Consider the following 19,022-nt stretch of genomic DNA (forward strand, 5'->3'; position numbering starts at 1 on the left):
GGGGTGGGCGCGGCTCGGGCGCTGTGGGCTGCTAGGGGCCATGCGCGAGTCGGCGGCGGCGCGGGCGGGCGAGTGGTTCTGGACACGATGGTGGGTGCAACATGGAAGCATATCCTCAACGCCGTCTTTTTACGTCGGCATTCCCACAACACTGTGACGTTAATGAGCAGTTCAAAAGTATTTATACGGTACGGCATCGCGCACCTGGTACCACCTGGCCTCTTTTGGCAGTTTATGATGTTACGAGCAGTTACAAACATGATCCTTTATCTCTCTGCATCACGCGCTCCTGTCGCTGTGGTTCTCTCATTCTCCCCGTATGTCGGTTAGTATGTATGTATGATACCAGTACATGTGTGCTGAGTGTGTTGCGATTAGCTTAGCCCCGATAGGAAAGATGTGCGACTCCGTGCGCGTGTGGCAGCGTCCTCCCACTCTCACTTCCTATATATTCATGTATATCTGACACTGCGCCGATGTCGCGGTGAGTCCGCCCCGGGGCCCCGTCAGGGTCTACAGTCCCCCCCCCCTAGCAGTCCTACCCTCCAATCCGACCAGGTAAAACCCAACTCCCCTCCCATCCCCGGCGGTCGCTTCAGGTTTACTTTGTAAATGCTTTTACATTTTTTGCTCGTATAATCCCCGCTCCCCCTCTCTCTTCTCCTATCGTCATTGTACGGCACCCGCGCGGCTGCTGCTGACGTCATTCCACAGACCTCCGGAGATGACGTGGAGCTGAGTCAGCGAGCCCCCGGGTTTGTGGGATCCACGGGGATCTACATCTTCAGGTACACGTTGTACGATGTACGACTGGGGCTGTACGATAAATGCAGTAGGTATTCGGTTGCATCATCTCTGCGATTACCCTGCTCTGTCCTTGCCGAGACTAGAACTACCGACTCGTCCTTTCCTCCCTCCCTCCCTTCCTGCCGTGCCACCCTTCTGGCGACGCGGCGTTTCCTAACTGCGATGTATTCCTACCTTCCCCCTGCATCCTGTTTGCACACAATTCCTCTCCCTCACTCTCATGCCCCACCCCTCACCCACCCCTCACCCGCACCCGCACCCACCCCTCACCCGCACCTCACCTCCTGCCTACAAAGGCGTGGGGTACTGTCCAAGGCTCTGGAGCGGCACTATAAGGCCCAGGACTTCGGGCGCCAGATTATTCCCGAGCTTATACGGGAGGGCCTACGGGTATGCACAAGCCTGTATGTATGTATGTATGTATGTATGTATGTATGTATGTATGTATGTATGTATGTATGTATGTATGTATGTATGTATGTATGTATGTATGTATGTATGTATGTATGTATGTATGTATGTATGTATGTATGTATGTATGTATGTATGTATGTGTTATGTATTATGTATGTATTATGTATGTATTATGTATATCTGTGTTAGTTATAATCTGGGCCGCGATGAGGGAAATGCCGATGATGGTTATACATGAATAGCTTTACCAAAGTGAGCTCGGTAGTCCAGTGACGTGTTGGAATTTTACGATGAAACTGTAGATGAACTGCTTGGAGTTTTAATCACATACGATTATTGGTGGGGGTGGCGGTAATGGTAGCGGTAGCGGTAGCGGTAGGGTCCCTCCCTTCTTTTACAACTGGCCCCCCCGCCCCCTCGCCCCTCATCCCGGCAATCCCTCGTGCAACCCCTCCTGCCTCGTCCACTCCATCATCCCGCTCACCGTTTTCGGTGCTTTGGACGTGTGAAGTCGGCAGTTGATTTCCACATCTTGCCATTCCGCATCATTCCATGATTTCCCCTAGGCCCCCTTGTCGTACAGGTGCAAGCCTACCGCCTTCCCGGCTACTGGGCCGATGTGGGCGGCAGTGTGGGGGACTTCTACCAGGCCAACCTGGCGCTGCTGGAGGACCCCCCCTCCATCGACCTCAATAGGCCCACGGAGGCTCCCCTCTTCAAGTAGGGCACTGCGCGTGTGTCTGTATGTATGTGTTGCATATTTGTTGTTTTTGTGTACAGCGGGCATGTTTGTATCACGCCTATATGTACATGTATAGACTATGTATGTCTTGTCTGTATGTCTGGCGCTTTGACTTTGTCTGCGCACAGGAAACCCCCGATAACCTCTATAACCTGCGTCCCCCTCCACGGCCCGCCCGCCCCGGGTTTCACTGCCCCCCCTCCAGATTTCCCCTGACCATCCCCGCCAGTCAGTTGCGCGGTACCCGGATCTCCCGGTGCATTGTGAGCGCGGGTTGCATCCTGCATGAAGCCAACCTTAGAAACAGCGTCATCGGGCCCAGGAGCATCGTCGGTGAGCGGTTGGTTGTTAAAGTGGTTGGGGAGGTAGTTGGGAAGGTCTATGGTTTTAATATCATTCTGATTATTTGATTAAAAAAACAATTTGTCCCTGTGCAAAGGGCGTCCTGTGTATCATGTTTGATCGCTGTCTACCTACTGATGCTACTGTACTGCAGCGGGTGGTGCTGTCGGTCTGAGGGGAAAGAATCCCTTTGGTTGTACTGCAGCAGCAGAACCCTAAGTCCACTTCGCTGCCACTGCTACAACTACAAAAACCACTATTGAATGGAGTATTGCTGGCCCCGTAGGCAACTTTACTCCGCCCCGTACACTCACCCGTACACGTACCCGCACCCACCGTGTTAATGGCGCGTGTGTGTGTTGCACCTCGCCATATCGGCTTATAAACGGCTAACAAATTTTGTTTTCCTGTACAGCCACTAACATACAAAAACCGTGCCTTCAGGTTCCCGGGTAACCGTCACGGACAGCGTCATCATGGGCGCTGACCACTACGAGCACGAGAAGCCGCAGCAGCGGCCGCTGTCCCCCACCTACCCCCCCATGGGGATTGGTAAGAGCTCTCCTTCTCTCGCTCGCCCTCGGGGCCTCACTTCCCGTAATCCCTTCTGTCTCATCTTTCTGTTTTCGCCCCGCTTTTTCCTTTTTCTGTGCCGCAACACAGTGCCGGTTTTCATTAAATATATATTTGTACATGTTTTATTTCCTTTCCTATATCCGACCTAGAGGGGCGCTGGAGGGTTGGCGGTGGGGCTGTACGGCCTCTTGTAGGGGGAGGAGCAGGACATTGCGATCAGACTGCTCAGGGGACGTATTGAAGGTGGTATGGGCACCTGGCGGCCTCTCTGCCGCTGGGAGCTATCTCAACCTCTAAATTCGCATTGGTATCCTTTGCTTTTAGGACTTGTTCTTCGCTCTTCTTTAGTTTAGTTGTCGTTTCTTCTGGCGTTATTCTGTGCCGAAGTGCTGTCGTCCTGCTCGTCAGGGCTTCCTTCCCCACTTTCCCTTTCTTTGGGGGACCCAATCGTGTCGGTTGGAAGATTTACTACGGGTCTAACGGTATACCGTTATCATATTCCGATGACCGTGCATGTATTCTGTTGATCGTTATGCGTTAATTGTCGAGGCATCGCTGTCGTGCATTACCACTTGGTGTATACTGCCGTACAAACATGCACGCAGGGGAAGGCAGTGTCGTACAGCGTGCCATCGTGGATCTCAACTGCCGTGTGGGTCGCAATGTGGCGCTGGTCAACAAGGAGGGCGTGTACGAATCCTTCGACAGGGCCGTACAAGGCATGTACGTACGGGACGGCATTACCGTGATTACCCGGGAGGCGGTCATACCGGATGGCACGGTGCTGTGATGAAGTAGTGATGCAGTAGAAGAACCGGCGGGCACTGGGACTGCGAGAGCGGAGGAATGCCGCGTATGGCCACGTTAACATCTTTGACCGCCTTTTGTGCTGCTTCTCGCTTTTCTCTCTCTCTTTTGTCTTATTCTGTTCGTACTTCCCAAAGTTCGTCTTCTCCTCTAAAAAGGGAGGGAAACCGCCATTGTCAATGCTTACAACTGGAGGAGCAGCCATAGCAGCAGCAGCAGTAGCAGCAGCCGTAGCAGCAGCCGTAGCAGCAGCAATCGCCAAGGTTTAGGCACAGTGGGGCATTTCTATGTAGACACGCAGTCTGCCCAATATCATGTGTGTGTGAGTGTGTGTATGTGTATGTGCTATCTGGCTTGTGACCGAACATCGCGTGCTTCAGCGTTTAGTCTGACTCACAGACGTCATTTCCTCATTAGGCAATTTGGCATGTGAGGTGGGTCGGCGGGTCGGTGGGTCTAACCGCACGTGATTCCCTAGTACGGCGCCTCGAGTAGTTCTTTTCGCAACTGTATTTATCTGGAGGGGAAGCATCCTCAGGTCCCATTTGTTGATCTTCGAATGACTTATTGTGTTGGCAATCAGCGGTGGAATGTTCTCGCGCTTTTATGTGATTTGATGTGACTTGAGTCTATTACGCGGTGATGCTCGATTTTCCTTTGTTGGCAGTTTTTTCGTCGGCATTAGGAATGTCCTGATCGAGAACGGTTTTAGTGGCTACGCCTACTTTGGTTGTATGCCCTCTTAATGGGTGGTTGCTCGAAGATGATCTTGAAGAAAAAAAGTCGCAGCGCAGCGGCCGTACAAGTGGTGAAAGTAAGTGCATGTGAGTGTACGGGTAGGCTACTCACTCCCAACCTCCGCGACCCCCCGCCTCGACATGCATGAATCGGTGGGTGGGTGGAATTACATGCAAAATGAAATTGGGTGGGATGAGAGGTCTGATTCTGGCACTTGGTGATCCTCTTCCCGTGTGCTCCCGGTGTGGGCCAGGCAAATCTCCACGCTGGCAGATAGGCTGCGGCGGCGAGGTTTGCACCAGCGGCGCAAGCCGGTAAAAACTCGCGAGATTGCCATTACTGGTTACTTTAATTAAAGAAAAGTGCAGTGCACATGCCACTTCAGCAGTTCAATTTGGTTCCCTCTGCGGCCGCAGAGAGGCATCTGACTGTAGGGTTTCACAGCTTTCTTTCTACGCTCCAAAATGTAGTGTAGCGCAGTGCGCACATGTCCTCCACCAGAGCCTCCCCCTCTTAACACTAACACGAGCATACCTAATCCGTCAACACCCCAGAAAACAAAAACACGCGCTAAGTCGCGGCCCAAAACAACCCTGAGGAGTCGTAACAACCGTCATCCCTCAACACACCATCCTGCGCTCTGCCCACTAGTCCACGCCCAACCCATCCTTCTTGCCCCATCCAGTACTGCAATAATGCGTCATCAAGTCATCATGGCCCCATCCCTGCAGTAATAAGTAATCGTTGAACCCGAACAGGACAAACCACAAGCTGTCGCACACCGCAAGCTGTCGCACCATCATTTCCTCCATTTCCGGAACGAACATCAGCATCGTCATCATCATCATCATCGTCGTCGTCGTCACTACCAGCAGCACCATCCCGTGCCACCATGGTCATACGGTCACCTTGCCACGAGCTGCTTCGCGGCCCTCCTCCTCAGCTTGCTCGTGCCCGCGTCCAGTCCCTCCTCCTCAGCACGCGCAACAGCTGCCCGCTTGGCGCCGTACACCTGCACGACAGTAAAACAAACGTTTCCCGGCACCCAACCCCAGTAAGTAAACCAAAATGTAGAGTGTAACATTAAAAGATAGCCAAGGTTAAATGGAGTCCAATACATACATACATAGGACATAGCAAATATGCTAAGGGTCGGCATAATATCGACAGAGAAGTCCGGTCAGCAGCCCCCTCCCCCCAGCCCGTACCTTCGTAATGCCCTTCAGAACCTCATCCTCGTCCAATTTGTGCTCGTCCAACTTGTGTCCGATGAGCTCCTCAATGGCATGCACCAACTGAACGTCGTACTGGGTCACCAGACTCAACGACCAACCGCTACGGCCGGCACGTGCTGTACGACCAACCCTGCACATACACGGGGAACACAATCCGCACGCAGCTCCTTTCAAACCGCAGCCACCCTCTAATACAAATAACACACCGGTTGCGCGAAAATCAGCTCTTCCCACACACAACAAACATCAGCTCCCCCACACTCACACAACAAAAAATAAGCTTCCCCACTCACAACAGAAATCAGTTCCTCCTCCCCTCTTCCAAAATAACGAGGAGCATCTCCTCTTTCCTGGAAGCCACCAGCGCCCACGGACTTCGCTTCACTTCACCCCAAGCTCCCGCCCACCGCAAAGCTCGTTAGGCCGGGCCATGGCGGCCGATCCTCCCACCCTCCCACCTCACAACTGCTACCGCCCCGCACTGCACGCCGCCCACCCCGCCCACCCCGACCCCCACCTGTGCACGTAGTCCCTGGCCAGCACCGGCAGGTCGTAGTTGACCACGAGGTCCACGGTGGGTATGTCCAGACCTCGCGATGCCACATCGGTGGCCAGCAGCAGGGGCACCTGCTCGCTCTTGAACCGAGCCAGGGCGGACAGGCGGGCCTTCTGGCTCTTACCTGGGAAGGGAGGGTGGAGAACATGCGGGTGAAAAAAGGGAAGGTAAAGAGCATGAATATGCAGAGGAGAAGGGAAGTGTGAAACGCCATAAATTTCAAAACCCAAACAACAAAAGATGACAACACCAACAGGAGGAGGAGGAGGAGGAGGAGGAGAAAGAGGAGGAGGAACAGGAGGAAGAGGAGGAGGAGTGCTACTTCACCGCCACTCGGGCCATCAAAGCCTAGCACACAGCGCGCGATAGCACAAAAGAGATAGTGCAAACGGGCCGGGCTCCAACAGGGGATGTCCTCTCCCTAACACACCTCCCCCCCTCCCCCCCCCCTCCCTTCCCCCCGCCCCCCTCCCCCCCGTCCCCCGCACCAGAGTGCAGGGCCGCCGCCGGCAGCCCCAGCTCCTCCAGCAGCACCGACAGCAGGTGGCAGCCCCGGCAGGTGCTGCAGAAGATGATGGCGGAGCGGACCTTGCGGGCCGGCACCACGACCGTGAGCAGGTAGTGCAGGTACACCTCCTTCACCTTGGCCGGCAGGAACAGGTACTCCTCACGGAGGCGGTCGGCGGTGCGAAGACCCTCGTACGCCTGGAAGAAGAGGGCCGGGGCAAAGATGAGAGGGATGGCTTAATAAACACAGGCAGACAGACAGACAGACAGACAGATGGACAGGCAGACAGACGGAGGAGGAAAGAGGAAGGGATATGAATGGCAGTGGGGCTGGATAAAGGCTGCGGCGGCACCTCATATCTCCCGCTCAACCAGTGGTTGGAGACGTGCTGCCGTACGTTTCCGTACCTGGAATACGTGCGCATCTTGTAGTGAGGCCTTCTGCAGCGCTATGAGTGATCGTGTCATTGTGGCTGAGAACAGGAGCGTCTGACGGTCCTGTCGGAGGCAGCTGAGGATCCGCCTGGGTGTATGCGTGGGAGGGGGGGAGGGAAGAGGGTAAGGAGAGGAATGGACGAGAGGACACGCAGGCAAGGGGGGAAAGCACATGCAAGGAAAGGAACAAGGAATGAACTGCCGGAAGGCGTCCAAAGTTTGAAACTGCTGGCGTGTGTGTGTGTGTGTGTATGTATGTGTATATACAGATGAGCCGGCAGAGCAGAGACGATAAGCGGATGAACGAACACGAGGTGTGCGTGTGAGGCGCCACACGTCCACTAGTGGTGGTTGCGGCCAGCTTGCAGTAGCAGCGTCCACAGCGACATACGTACACACAGACAAACCGACATACAACAAGCGCACATACCTTAGGTCGTCTTCAAACGTAGGGTCCAGCACACGGTCCGCCTCATCCAGTACTAGGAACCGCGTGCGGCTCAAACCCGCGGACAGCCCCCCGTCAGCATCGAGCAGACCCTGGGGGGTGGGGTGGGTGGGGTCGGATGAGGGTGATGGGGGTGTCGGGGGTAAATCCCACCCTAGCCCCATCCATCCCCATCCATGTCCCCTTCCGGCCCAGCCTCTTCTACCGACCCCTTTCCATCTCCTCTCAGCCGGGCCCCCTGTCCTTACACCTGCCCCAGTGCGCCCCTTCCCCCTCCCTTCCTTCTTCCTAGCCCTAGGGGGCCGCCGGCCCCTCTCAGCCTCACCCTCAGCCGGCCCGGCGTGGCCACCACCACGTGGGGCCTCCTGGCTAGCTCCCTGGCCTGGTGCTGCATGTCCACACCGCCTATTATCACCAGCTCCTAACAGGGTGGGAGGGGCAGGTCGACCGCAGAGTGGCGGCAGCAGCAGCGGCAGCAGTAAGGTGGTAAATACGAAGTAGGGAGATGCCGATAGACAGCAGCTGCCGGTGTATCCATCGCTTGGACACAGGAGCCCTCCGGGTCCCGTCCACATTGTAAAGGCCCCCGTGGCCCCTTTCCCCTTCGGTTTCTCCCCTTCAACCCTCCTGGTGCCTCATGCTCTCATTGCTTGGGCCCCCGAACCCCCCAACCAAGCCAGCCTGCCGCCTGCTCGCCCTCCGCACATCACATCCAGGGCTCCGCTCGTCGGTCAGCGGGCGGGCAGGCAGGCAGGCAGGCATACACGTCATGGGCTCAACCCATTTTAACATATTCTGGCTGCTGCTGCTGTTGCGGCTATCACCAGCCGCCAGCCAAGCATGATTGCATGATCACACGAGGCATGGCACGAGGGAGTGGAGAGGGTCAGGACTCGGCGCACCTTGAGTCTCATGCCCGCACCCAAGGCTCGGAACTGCTCACAAATTTGAGCCGCCAGCTCCCTGCGTGTGGGTCCCGGGGAAGGGGGGAGTTAGTGGTTGTGGGGTGGGGAGGGCGGGATGTGGGAATACGTGAGAGAATCGTGAGAACAACGGTAAAAGGCGGGTTGGAGGCGGGTTGTGGGGGCCCAGGCGGGTTGTGGGCGGGGTGTTTTAAAGGTGAAGGCGAGGGGCCAGGGGTTTCAAACGCACCTAGTCGGCGTGAGCACCAGCGCGAAGACGCCGTAGGGGTCCTTGGCTAGGACTTGGAGGATGGGCAGCGCAAAGGCGGCGGTCTTGCCGCTGCCGGTTTGTGCCAGGCCGATCACGTCGCGGCCCTGCAAGATGGCTGGGATACAGCCACGCTGCACCTCCGTAGGCGTGTTCATCCCCAGAGACTTGCACACGCCACAGAGCCACTCCGACAGGCCGAGGCTTTTGAAGTCCGCGGGCACCGCTGCCACGTCCGAGGTGGAAGCAACTCCACCACTTCGCTCCGCGGCAACGCCATCTGGCACGGCGGCGATCTCAACGCTGCCCTCCAGCGGTTGTTCCGGCTGCTTTTTGGAGCGCTTGTCATGCCCGGCCGCCGGTGTGGTTCCGTCTCGTGCCTGATTAAGTGTTTCTGGCTTGTTTTCATTTGATGGGGGCTGCTCCTGTTTCGTTTTTCGTTTCTTAGCTGGCCTTGGAGCGAACAGTTGGACACAGCCGTCACCTTCCATAATGTTCCTTTCCTAGTGTTGGCAGCGAGTAATCCGAGCAGCCTATGTGTTTTCGTTCTGCTCTGTAAGAGTATAATTGCCGAACATGCCGCTGCGAACAACATTTTTGGTTGACGTACTTGACCAACTACTACACCTCATAAGCAACATCCTTTCACACAGGTAGGTATGTAGAATCTATTTATGTTGTTTACTTTTACGCCTGTAAAGTTTGCCTAACTCCGACCAGGCTGCGCCGCTAGGCGATGCTTCACCGTTAGACCATCGTTTTCCTCAACGAGCCCTGATTGCGGTGACTTGTTTCTATTACAAGACAGCTATACAGGTGCAACGGCGGACATGGGCAGCGGACGTGGCCTCAGGCCGCCCGTAGGCAATCCTTGGGGCCAACTGGGTCTGCTTGCAGCTGCTGGTGGCTTTGGGGTGCTCTTGCTTTTTACGCCGCTAGCGGCGATTCTGGTCCCAGGAGTCCTTGTAATTGCTGTTATCATTAAACTTCGCGGCCAATCGGTTGATGAAGGCCCTGGCGACGGCATTGATCAAGACGGCGCGAAAACCAACCAGACTACTTTGCGATCAGAACCTGCAGATTCACAGGAGGTTATCGAGGAGCAATTACCCCAAACCAAATCTTTTCAAGTAGCTGCATCGACTGAGGTATGTGGTGTCGGATGTGGCGTGTTTTGTGTGTGCGCCTGTGCACAAATCAGTAGGTGCTAGAGCTGAAATGTTTTATGGCTGCCTCTTGCTACATATGTCGCTTCTTTGTTCAGCAGTTTGTTAAGGAGGGATAGTTGGAGCCGGGGCTGTGTCGTTGCCTTGCTCTGCATTTGTGTGTGAGCGAATAAAGCTTAGCTGGTTGATGTGAGTGACGTGAAATTCTGTGGGCGATATGGGGCTAGTTTGCCTGAGAAGGGTGGCCTGAAGCCGTACTATTACAGTTTTCCAAGCCGCTTACGCCATGAAGTAGCCGCTTACGCCATGAAGTATGAAATAATTTGGCGCAGGATGTGCACGTCTATACATCCAGGCATTTACCTGACGGAGAAGCGTATCCGAATGGCAATAAACGAGTGTGCAGACTTCCTGCACAAGAAATGCAAACACATACCATGGTGCTAGAATTGTTTACTGTGTTAGCCCATATATACTCATCGCTTCATCGTTGTCCGTTTGGCAACTCGACATGGCTACGCAGAATGGACCGTTTCCCATGGATCCCAGCTTTAAGGAGTCCATATTATGGCTATGTTGCAACACACGACTAAATGTGGGATGTTCTATGGCCAGAAACGCTGATTTTGCTTACTTAGCCATTGTGGAAGCTGAATGTTAATGGCCTGGAGTTTGGACTAGGGATATTCTACATCAAGGTGTTTTAAAGCTTTACATGCACAACTCTTGATGAAGCCGTTTGACGTTTGTGTTCTCGCACCCCTCCTCCCCACTTCAACACACAGGCCGTGCCGGCCCAGGCCTCGACTGCCAGCCCGACGCGCCGCGCTGATCTATTTGCCGCCGCTGCCGCAAAGGCTTCCCCGACAACGTCGAGCCCTCAGCAGCCAGCGTTCACGCCATCCCTGGCCATTTCAGCCCCGTTGGTACTTTTAGACCCGGCGCCAGCAGCTGCGGCCGCTGTACCCCCGGTACAGCTGACGCCAACCCGCAGTCTCGTGCCAGCTCCGGAGCCTCTCAAGGAAGCTAAGGCCTCCGAAGTCACTAGTAATGCGCTCAAGGCAGATCCAGTGTCGGCTCCAGCCCCGCCCACAGAATCCAAGCAGGAGCCCACGGCCGTGCACATTCCCGCAACGGGGGGTGCTGCCATCCTAGCGCGCTTCCGCAAACAGCGAACCGACACCGCCAAGCCGCTGACGCAGCCGGCGGAGCAGCCCGCTGCAGTGGCGCTCGTGCCTACTCCAAGCGCAGCCGTCACCTCCGCCCCCGCTGCACCATCACCTGCGCCTGTTCTGCCTAAGTCAGAACCCGCGGCCAAGCCGCCCCCACCGACACCTGCACCCGTGGTCAGCGCTGTGCCCGTCACTATACTGTTTGGCAGCCAGACGGGCACCTGCCTGGAAATCGCACGCAACTTGGCGGCAGAGGCGGTGGAGAAGGGCTTCAACGCCACTTGCGCATCGTTGAACGAGCTAGGGTTTGCGGCACTCTCCGCGGCCCGCACACCCGTCCTTATCGTCATCTCTTCCTCTACCGGCGATGGTGACCCGCCGGACAACGCCGCAGCGTTCTTTGTCGCGATGCGGCGCAAACCCCCTGCCGGTGCGCCTCCACCGCCGCCAGCGCCACTGGCGGGTGTACAGTACACGGTTCTGGGGCTGGGCGATTCGAACTACACGCGGTTCATGTACGTGCCGCGCTCCATTAAGGGACGGCTGGCGGAGCTGGGTGCGAAGGAGTTTTACGGCTGTGTGGAGGCGGACGAGGTAGAAGGAGTGGAGAATGTGGTTGACCCCTGGACGGAAGGACTCTGGGCTGCGTTAAAGGCTGCGGTCTCGCATGCGACTGAGGTGCGATGTGGTGCATGGGTTGCATGGCTGCCTTTCTGACTGCTGACAGGCTGGCTTGCGCGGACCGGCGGGGAGGAGATTATGCAAGGGCCGGGTCACGGGTTATGCAAGGGGTCGGAGGTTATCCATTAAGGGGCCGTGAGGCAGGGACGAGGTGGTAAGTGGTAGATAGGGCCCAGATAACGGGTGGATGTTTTCACGGCGCGCTTTACGGGTAGGGCTACGGGTAGCCTGGAGCTGGGAGGGTGCTTTCAGGGTATGCGTGTATGGGGATGCCGGTGGGGCCAGAAGCTGATGTACTGGGTTTGGACGTGCAGACCTAGCTGACTCGTGCAAATCTGACCTGTAGGCTCATGGCAAGGCTGCCGCCGCGGCGGAGGGAACTGAATCGGTCCAGAAGGACGTCGCGGAGGCGGCCGCCGCAAAGGCAGCAGCTGAGGCAGCGGCAAGGGCAGCGGCGGAGAAAGCAGCTGCGGGAGTGGCGGCAAAGGCGGCTGCAGAGGCGGCGGCGGCAAGGGTCGCTGCTGAGAAGGCCGAAGCGGAATTGGCAGCTAAGGCTGCGGCGGAGAAGGCGGCTGCAGCGAAGGCAGCTGCAGAGGCGGCAGAGTCCGAGGCGACGGCGAAGGCGGCCGCAGAAGCAGAAGGAGCGACGGAGGCGGCGGAGGCCGCAGCCGCAGAGGCAGTGACAGTGGCGGAGGAAGACGCCGCCAGGAGGAAAGATGAGGAACCGGCGGCGGTTGAGGGAACAGCATCAGAGCCTCCACCAGAGGTTCCTCCACCAGAGGCTCTGCCGGTGCCGGTGGATACCACGCCGGGGCCTCCAGGCAAAGCGGCTGACGATTCCCCATCGCCGCCGCCGGTAGAGGCGCCTCCATCATCAGGGGCCGCGGCACAGAGCCCGGAGCCGGTATCGCCGCCATCGGGCGCCGAAGACTGCACATCCGCGTCGGTGGCATCTGACTCTGGCGCCTTCGCCGCCGCCGCTGGGGCTGCTTCTGAGGCCGCCGGAGAGCCGGCGTCACTGCTGCCTGACAAGCTTGTGGAAGCGCTGGCGGCGAGTACGGCACCCACGGCGGCGACGGTGGGACTGCCGACGATTGCGGAGTCGCGCGTGTTCGAGGACGACCCCGGGTTGTTGGAGGCTGCGGCGGATGGCGAGACTGCGTTGGGGGATGGCGAGGCATCACCTGCGGCAGCGGCAGCGCTCGATAGCCGGCCGGATTCGAGCATGAGCTATGCGAGCGGCAGCACAGCGACGGCACGGCGACATGGCGGCAACCGTCGCTCGACGGACATGGAAACCAGGTGCGGATTAATTTTGAGATTCGAATCCGATTTAAAACCGAGGATCTGTTGCAGCTCTACGTTTGGATCTGGCTTGAAGCTCATCTGGATGCCTGTGCGAGCATGGGACGAGCAAATCATCCGGAAGAATTTTCGGATGCGCTCGTCCTCCCCGTGTAGGTAGCCATGTGCAGACGTTTGACTGGTGGGGCTACGCTCTGGCTCCCTTGTATGCTGCAGCTGCGGCTGTTGCTGCTGCGGCGCGCATGCGGTAATGCAGTACGGTGCGGAAGTGAGGGGGGGGCGCCCTCCGAAGGCATTTGGCGCCACCAACCTCCCGGAGGACTTGCTTCCTCACAGCGGAGCGTCCCTCCTTCCTACTCCCCCCCACATCACATGCACACCGCGGAGCAGCACCTCCCCGCCCGTCCTTTGCCCCAATCGCCAGAAGCACCTACCGCCCTATACTCCTTGTACCCCTTCGTTTGCCAACCCTCCTCTCAGCAGTAGGCGCCGTACAGGTGATAAGCCGCCCAGTCGGCTGCAGGCAAAGCCCATCAACGTCAATTTCCCCAAGCGCGAGGAAACCGTGGTGAAGCGGAAGGTGAGGCCTAAGGGGCCTCTTGAGCACTGCCGACTTATGCCCTAGCGGGGGGGGCCCGTCTGGCCTCGAGCTGCGCGCCCTCGAACTGGGGGGCCTGGGGTTCGGCCGGGGGAAGTTAACGCCGAGGCCGAGGCGCCTCTTCCACTGCGGGTGCTGCGGATTTTCTATGAGGGTTCGATTCGATTGGTGGTAGTTCCCCTCCCCATCCTGCGGTGAGATTGGGGACGACCGTCGTCCGACGACGCCAACTTTGCCGATGGGTTGGACTGCCCCCTGTGTGGTTGGAGGGGTCCTGTTGAGGACAGGGGAGACCTCTGTAAGCGTCCAGGTTTCCCCTAGGCACCGTGATTACGGTTGTCGCAGACGCCACTCTTTGCATATATGATCATAAATTTTAAATTCCAACTCAACTTACCAAACCCACCAAATTCAAATTCCATCCCTTGCAGGACGAGAAGACGTATGGCATGCTTATGGGCCTTGCGCCGGTGGGTGTGGATACCAAGGGCGCGCCCCCGCTGCTGCCCTGCCGAATCAAGCTGAGCTGGGAGAAGGACGAGGGCCGCGCACGTGGGGTGCGGGAGCAGGAGGCGGGGCGACCCACGAAGGAGGAGCGGCACCAAGTCGACCCGCAGGGGGTCTACTCGGCGGAGAAGCCCTTCTGGTCGCACATCTCCGATGCCAGGTGCGGCCGGGGCAGGCGCACAAACTCGCACACACGTCGGCACATCGTTAACACGTGCGCTTGCGGCGACTCCGTTTGTTCAGTAATCTCGCGCACACGTCTGCTGTGGGTAGCAGAGTGATGGTGGCGTGATGAGGAATCTCTTGGGCCCATGTGCACAAGCCTTGCTCACCCCCTTCTTGCGCACAGCCATGACGCCCTGCTCTGCTCACCTCTTCCCTCCACACACACACACACACCTCTGACATACATACATACATACATACATACATACATACATACATACATACATACATACATACATACATACATACATACATACATACATACATACATACATACATACATACATACATCTAACGAGAGCCACCCCCTTTTTGCCCCGGCCTTCACGCCGGCTCCCGTCATTCATCGTGTGCCGTGTCCTATACACCAAATATCGTACAATGCATGTACGACGACTGGTGTATTGCATCCTAAAGGTACGAGACGGCCTTCTGGTCAGATCGTAAGGTGATCCATTTGGAGCTCTCCATTCGCGGTTCCAACATGGTGTACGAGCCCGGAGACAGCATCGGCGTGCTGCCCGTCAACCATCCCGACCTAATCACCAACCTGTGCAAGCGTTTGAACCTCAACCCGGACCGCGTCTTCACGCTGCAGCCCGCGGCAGGGGCGGCAGCCAGCGCTGCTGGAGGCAGCAGCGGCGGCCGCGTCGCCAGCCATATTCCCAGTCCTTGCAGTGTTGGCTATGCGTTGTCGCACTGTGTCGATCTGACGTCTGTGACGCGCAAGAGCGTGCTGCGGCTGCTGGCGGAGCATGCAACGGACGCGGCAGAGCGCCGTACACTCATGTACCTCAGCTCCAAGGTAGTTCCGTACACTCATGAACCTCAACTCCAAGGGTTCGCTGGACTCGTCACACTGCCAACACGGCAGCCTAAAATACTTCCAGCCTTTAGGATGCTGGCCTGCGGAACCCTTGCTTTGGGGACATCCCTGCAGATGAAGCTACTCCCCATAGTTGTGCAGTCTTGGATGCAGCTTTTGGAGTCAGCGCTTTTTGATGGAGTTTCCAATCATTGTGTGAATGACTTTCCATACCGCCAAGGCGATATTACTTGTGGCGCGTGCCCGTACGCTTTCCCCACCACCACCGCGCCTTCCCTTGAGTCCTAGGCTCCATTTTGCTTTTACGTTGATGCTTTCTGCACATCTTCTTGTTCATCACCATCATCATCATCATCTTCTTCTTCTTTTGTATCCTTCCTCCCACAGTCCCAAGGCGGCAAGGACGCCTACGCGCACGAAATCAGCGAGCACCAGCCCTCCATCCTGGACCTGCTGGTTCGCTTCCGCTCCGTCCACGCCCCCTTCGAAGCACTGCTGGATGCGCTGCCCCCGCTGATGCCCCGGATGTACTCGATCAGCTCCTCACGGAGGGACCCTGCACGTGGTGCCACACACTTGAGTGTAGCGCTGTCGGTGGTGCGATTCAAGACGCGGTGAGGACCGGGCTGGGCTGGGCTGGGCTGGGCTGGGTTAACTTCTTCGTCCCTGCAGTCCTTTCCCTTATAATCCTTCTATCGTCCGCAATTTTCCCCGCTCTTCTGATACACTCACTCTCCCTCAAGCGGACAGCTGAAGAAAATTGCGCGGTGGCGACAGCAGTATACTCACGTTGTTCCTGTACGACTGTACGACATGTGCAGGTACGGCACTCGCCTCGGCGTGGCGACCACGTGGCTGGACCGTCTGGCGGCGCCGTTCACCGCGGAGGGCGCTGTGCTGCCGGAGGAGCCCATCTACGTGCCCATCTTCCTGCGCCGCGCGGCCGACTTCAAGTTGCCGCCCAGTCTGGCCACTCCGCTCGTCATGGTGGGACCCGGCACGGGCGTGGCGCCCTTCCGGGGCTTCCTGCAGGAGCGGCGGGCGCAGATCCTGGCGCAAAAGGTACAAGGAGAGAGGCGCGATGGGCGGAAGATGGTGGAAATGGAGGAGGGGAAAGGATACTGGGTGCAGGCGCGCGCCAATGGCAGCCGCAATATATGTTTATAGACCCTGAAACACTCGCGAAGTTTTGGTGCTTGTGCACGGTTGGACCTCGCTGTTGGACCCGGCGATGGAATGCCTCTGCTAGGCCAGCCACTCCGGTGGCCGCCGCGCAGGCTCTTCCTGGTCTTCTGGACCCTACGCCCAGCCTCACCTCAGTTCCATTCGTCTTTGTCCTCGGTGCTAAATTGTTTTTCCCCTGCTTTCTCTCACCTCCTTTCCCTTGCCACCTCGTCTATGGCAATCACGTCCAATCCACCGCGCTCCACTCCATTCCAAACATGATGGCGCCTCAGCCTGCCCCCGAGCTCCTGGGCGAGGCGGTACTGTTCTTTGGCTGTCGCCGAGACGATGAAGACTATCTGTACAAGGAGGAGCTTGAGGCGTTCAAGGTGGAGGGGACGTTGGCGGCGCTCCACGTGGCGTTCAGCCGCGCACAGGCGGACAAGGTGTACGTGCAGGTGAGTGGGGGAGTGGGACTTAGGGCCTGTGGCTTGTTGTGTGAATGAACGGAGATGGGCGCGTGGGGGAGGGGTTTAGTTTGCGGGACCGGTGTGCGCGCAGGAACTTTTACGTCACATCCGTTTTTGTGCATGTGTGTTGAGCGAGAGCGAGAGAGAGTTGGTTCGCCCGCCGGAACATGAAAGCAGCATGTAGCAAATAGCTCGCGCATGTTGTGAGATTGCATGAAAGCAAACAATTTAGGTAACCCAGAAGTTGGTCGTTTGGCGGTGGTCCCTGAAAAATGGTAATAATTAGCTGCGTTGTATACGCAGTTGCAGGCTCTCTTAGGTCGCGCGTTTCGGGCCAGCTGCCGTCCTTCCTCCCGCTCACGCACTGAACGAAGCTGCGGGGGGGTGGGCCCTATCTCTTCCACGCCCGTGTAGGACCTCATCAAGCAGCAGGGGGCGAAGGTTTGGGCGCTGCTGCAGGCTGGGGCCCATGTCTACGTGTGCGGCGACGGCGTAGCCATGTCCAAGGACGTCCATGCTGCGCTGGCAGGTGTCGTGCAACAGTACGGCGGGTTGAGCGAACAGGACGCAACTGCGTTCCTGCAGGTGCGTGCTCCTGGTTGTGGGATGTGTGTCTGCAGGGGGCAGTGGTATGTGACCGGGGGTACACCAGCGTATTGTTTGTCAGCAGCTGGACATGGGGGCACAGCGGCAGAGAGAAATATGGTGTCTTCTCCATTCTAGGGGGCTTCGTATGCCATTGCGCGTCGGAGGCCGCTCTCTTCCGCGCTGATTTCGACACAAGTGTATTCGGGATCGTCTTTGCAATTGCCTTGTGCTTTCTTCATTGTTAGCTTCCCAGCACTTACTTCGTCGGGCTGCTGTTGTTTGTGAAAATGCTCTTCCCTGCACGACTGCAGAACCTGGCACAAGAGCGGCGCTACGTTCGCGATGTCTGGTCTTGAGGAATGATGGAGAGCGGGAAGAGGGAAAGGGAAGGTGGCGCCCGAGCGTCCCAAGCGCCGTCTACGCCGTATATGCGAGCGGCAGCGGCCAGCATGGCGGCGTTTCTTTGTGTTGTTGTCGTTCTCTTTGCACGCAGATTTGCGCTTGATGGCTTAAGCCTGGCCGGCCTCCCGCCTAGAGTGCAACCGTTGCAGCGTGACGTGGGTTGTTGTCCTACAGCACAGGATGCAACTTCAGCAAAGGCCCGTTTCCCTGACGAACTGATGATAAAACTGTGTCCGAGGGAAGTGTGCACTCGACTTGCGATAGGTTGAGAGGCGGAGGGTTTCTAAACGATGAGCAAATGTAACGATGAGCAGGCCGCGCTGTGGGCCTTGTGTGACCGGTGCGTCCATTTGGTAATGTCATGCTTTTAGGCCGGGAAAAAGGGGGCAGTAGGAAAGGGAGGGACGCGCTGCATTCTGTCCATGTGAACAGAACTGGACACAGCGTGGTGTGGGTAGGGCTCGCGGCAATAACGTGTGTTGCTTTATGTCACTCTCGTATGTCACCGCATCCGGCTCGTATGTGGGCGTTGGCGAGCTTATAATTGTAGCTAGGGCTGATTTAACAGCGTGAGCGGACATTGTATGGTTGAATAGTATAGGATTGTGTTTGGTAGGACGGATTAGATTTAAGAGTGGGAAGGGGTGTGAGTGGGAGCCTGTTGCCATTAGCATTGGTGCCCGCTGGAGTGCGGGGGAACCGAACCCGGGTGAACCTTCCCAAGAATAACTATGCACGTAAGGCCTTGCCTTGCCTTGCCATTGTGCGCTTTGCCATTGTGCTTTGTTATGGCCTGCGCCCAGGAAGCTGACTAATACATTCTTGGCCTCAGTATGAAAGCTGGGATGTCAGCCTGAGCCCTTGGCGTGGGACTAGACTTCGCTGGCGCAGAGTATTTTTTTTACATATGCTCCCTTACATATGCTCTATAATGAAAAGCAGGACGTGCTTGCCAAGCAGGACCGCTTGTAAGAGATTGGTTACCAGCGCACCCGGCTAAAGGTTTCGTGGTTTCGGATTTTGGATAGGGGCTTAGAGCACGTACCATGTAATCACCTATGTCAGCGGCTGCGCATCGAATAGGTGCAGATGTGCGTGTATGCGTGTCATGCATCCGTCTGGCAACTGCGCCTGTACCAGC

The 19,022-nt window shown here is 57.2% G+C and overlaps 4 protein-coding genes across 4 annotated transcripts in view; 3 read left to right on the forward strand and 1 right to left on the reverse strand.

Moving 5' to 3' along the window:
• The window catches only part of VOLCADRAFT_89889 (uncharacterized protein), a gene marked incomplete at both ends in the record, with an annotated part of 8,029 nt that extends 4,358 nt beyond the window's left edge, over positions 1-3,671 (forward strand). The window contains 7 exons of the mRNA XM_002949389.1: positions 1-90; positions 715-788; positions 1,104-1,197; positions 1,805-1,941; positions 2,169-2,296; positions 2,750-2,857; positions 3,487-3,671. The exon at positions 1-90 is cut by the window's left edge and continues 246 nt beyond it. Of these exons, the coding sequence (XP_002949435.1) occupies positions 1-90; positions 715-788; positions 1,104-1,197; positions 1,805-1,941; positions 2,169-2,296; positions 2,750-2,857; positions 3,487-3,671 (816 nt within the window). The remainder of the gene's footprint in view (positions 91-714; positions 789-1,103; positions 1,198-1,804; positions 1,942-2,168; positions 2,297-2,749; positions 2,858-3,486) is intronic.
• Positions 3,672-5,631: 1,960 nt separating this feature from the next.
• VOLCADRAFT_42311 (uncharacterized protein) lies at positions 5,632-9,106 on the reverse strand (the record flags this gene model as incomplete). Its single annotated transcript, XM_002949493.1, has 8 exons — positions 5,632-5,791; positions 6,179-6,341; positions 6,706-6,922; positions 7,133-7,235; positions 7,578-7,699; positions 7,933-8,028; positions 8,510-8,570; positions 8,760-9,106. Coding segments are annotated over 8 exons (1,269 nt in total), but the record flags the coding sequence as incomplete, so codon positions are not given.
• A 2,204-nt stretch (positions 9,107-11,310) lies between these two features.
• VOLCADRAFT_36914 (uncharacterized protein) lies at positions 11,311-11,709 on the forward strand (the record flags this gene model as incomplete). The annotated part of the gene is made up of 1 exon (XM_002949390.1): positions 11,311-11,709. A coding segment is annotated over one exon (399 nt), but the record flags the coding sequence as incomplete, so codon positions are not given.
• A 3,158-nt stretch (positions 11,710-14,867) lies between these two features.
• VOLCADRAFT_59322 (uncharacterized protein) lies at positions 14,868-17,835 on the forward strand (the record flags this gene model as incomplete). Its single annotated transcript, XM_002949391.1, has 6 exons — positions 14,868-15,236; positions 15,645-15,871; positions 16,079-16,319; positions 16,727-16,879; positions 17,306-17,476; positions 17,791-17,835. Coding segments are annotated over 6 exons (1,206 nt in total), but the record flags the coding sequence as incomplete, so codon positions are not given.
• Between the last annotated feature and the right edge of the window lie 1,187 nt (positions 17,836-19,022).

This window comes from Volvox carteri (genome assembly GCF_000143455.1).
Source record: "Volvox carteri f. nagariensis unplaced genomic scaffold VOLCAscaffold_14, whole genome shotgun sequence".
Taxonomy (NCBI): Eukaryota; Viridiplantae; Chlorophyta; class Chlorophyceae; order Chlamydomonadales; family Volvocaceae; genus Volvox; species Volvox carteri.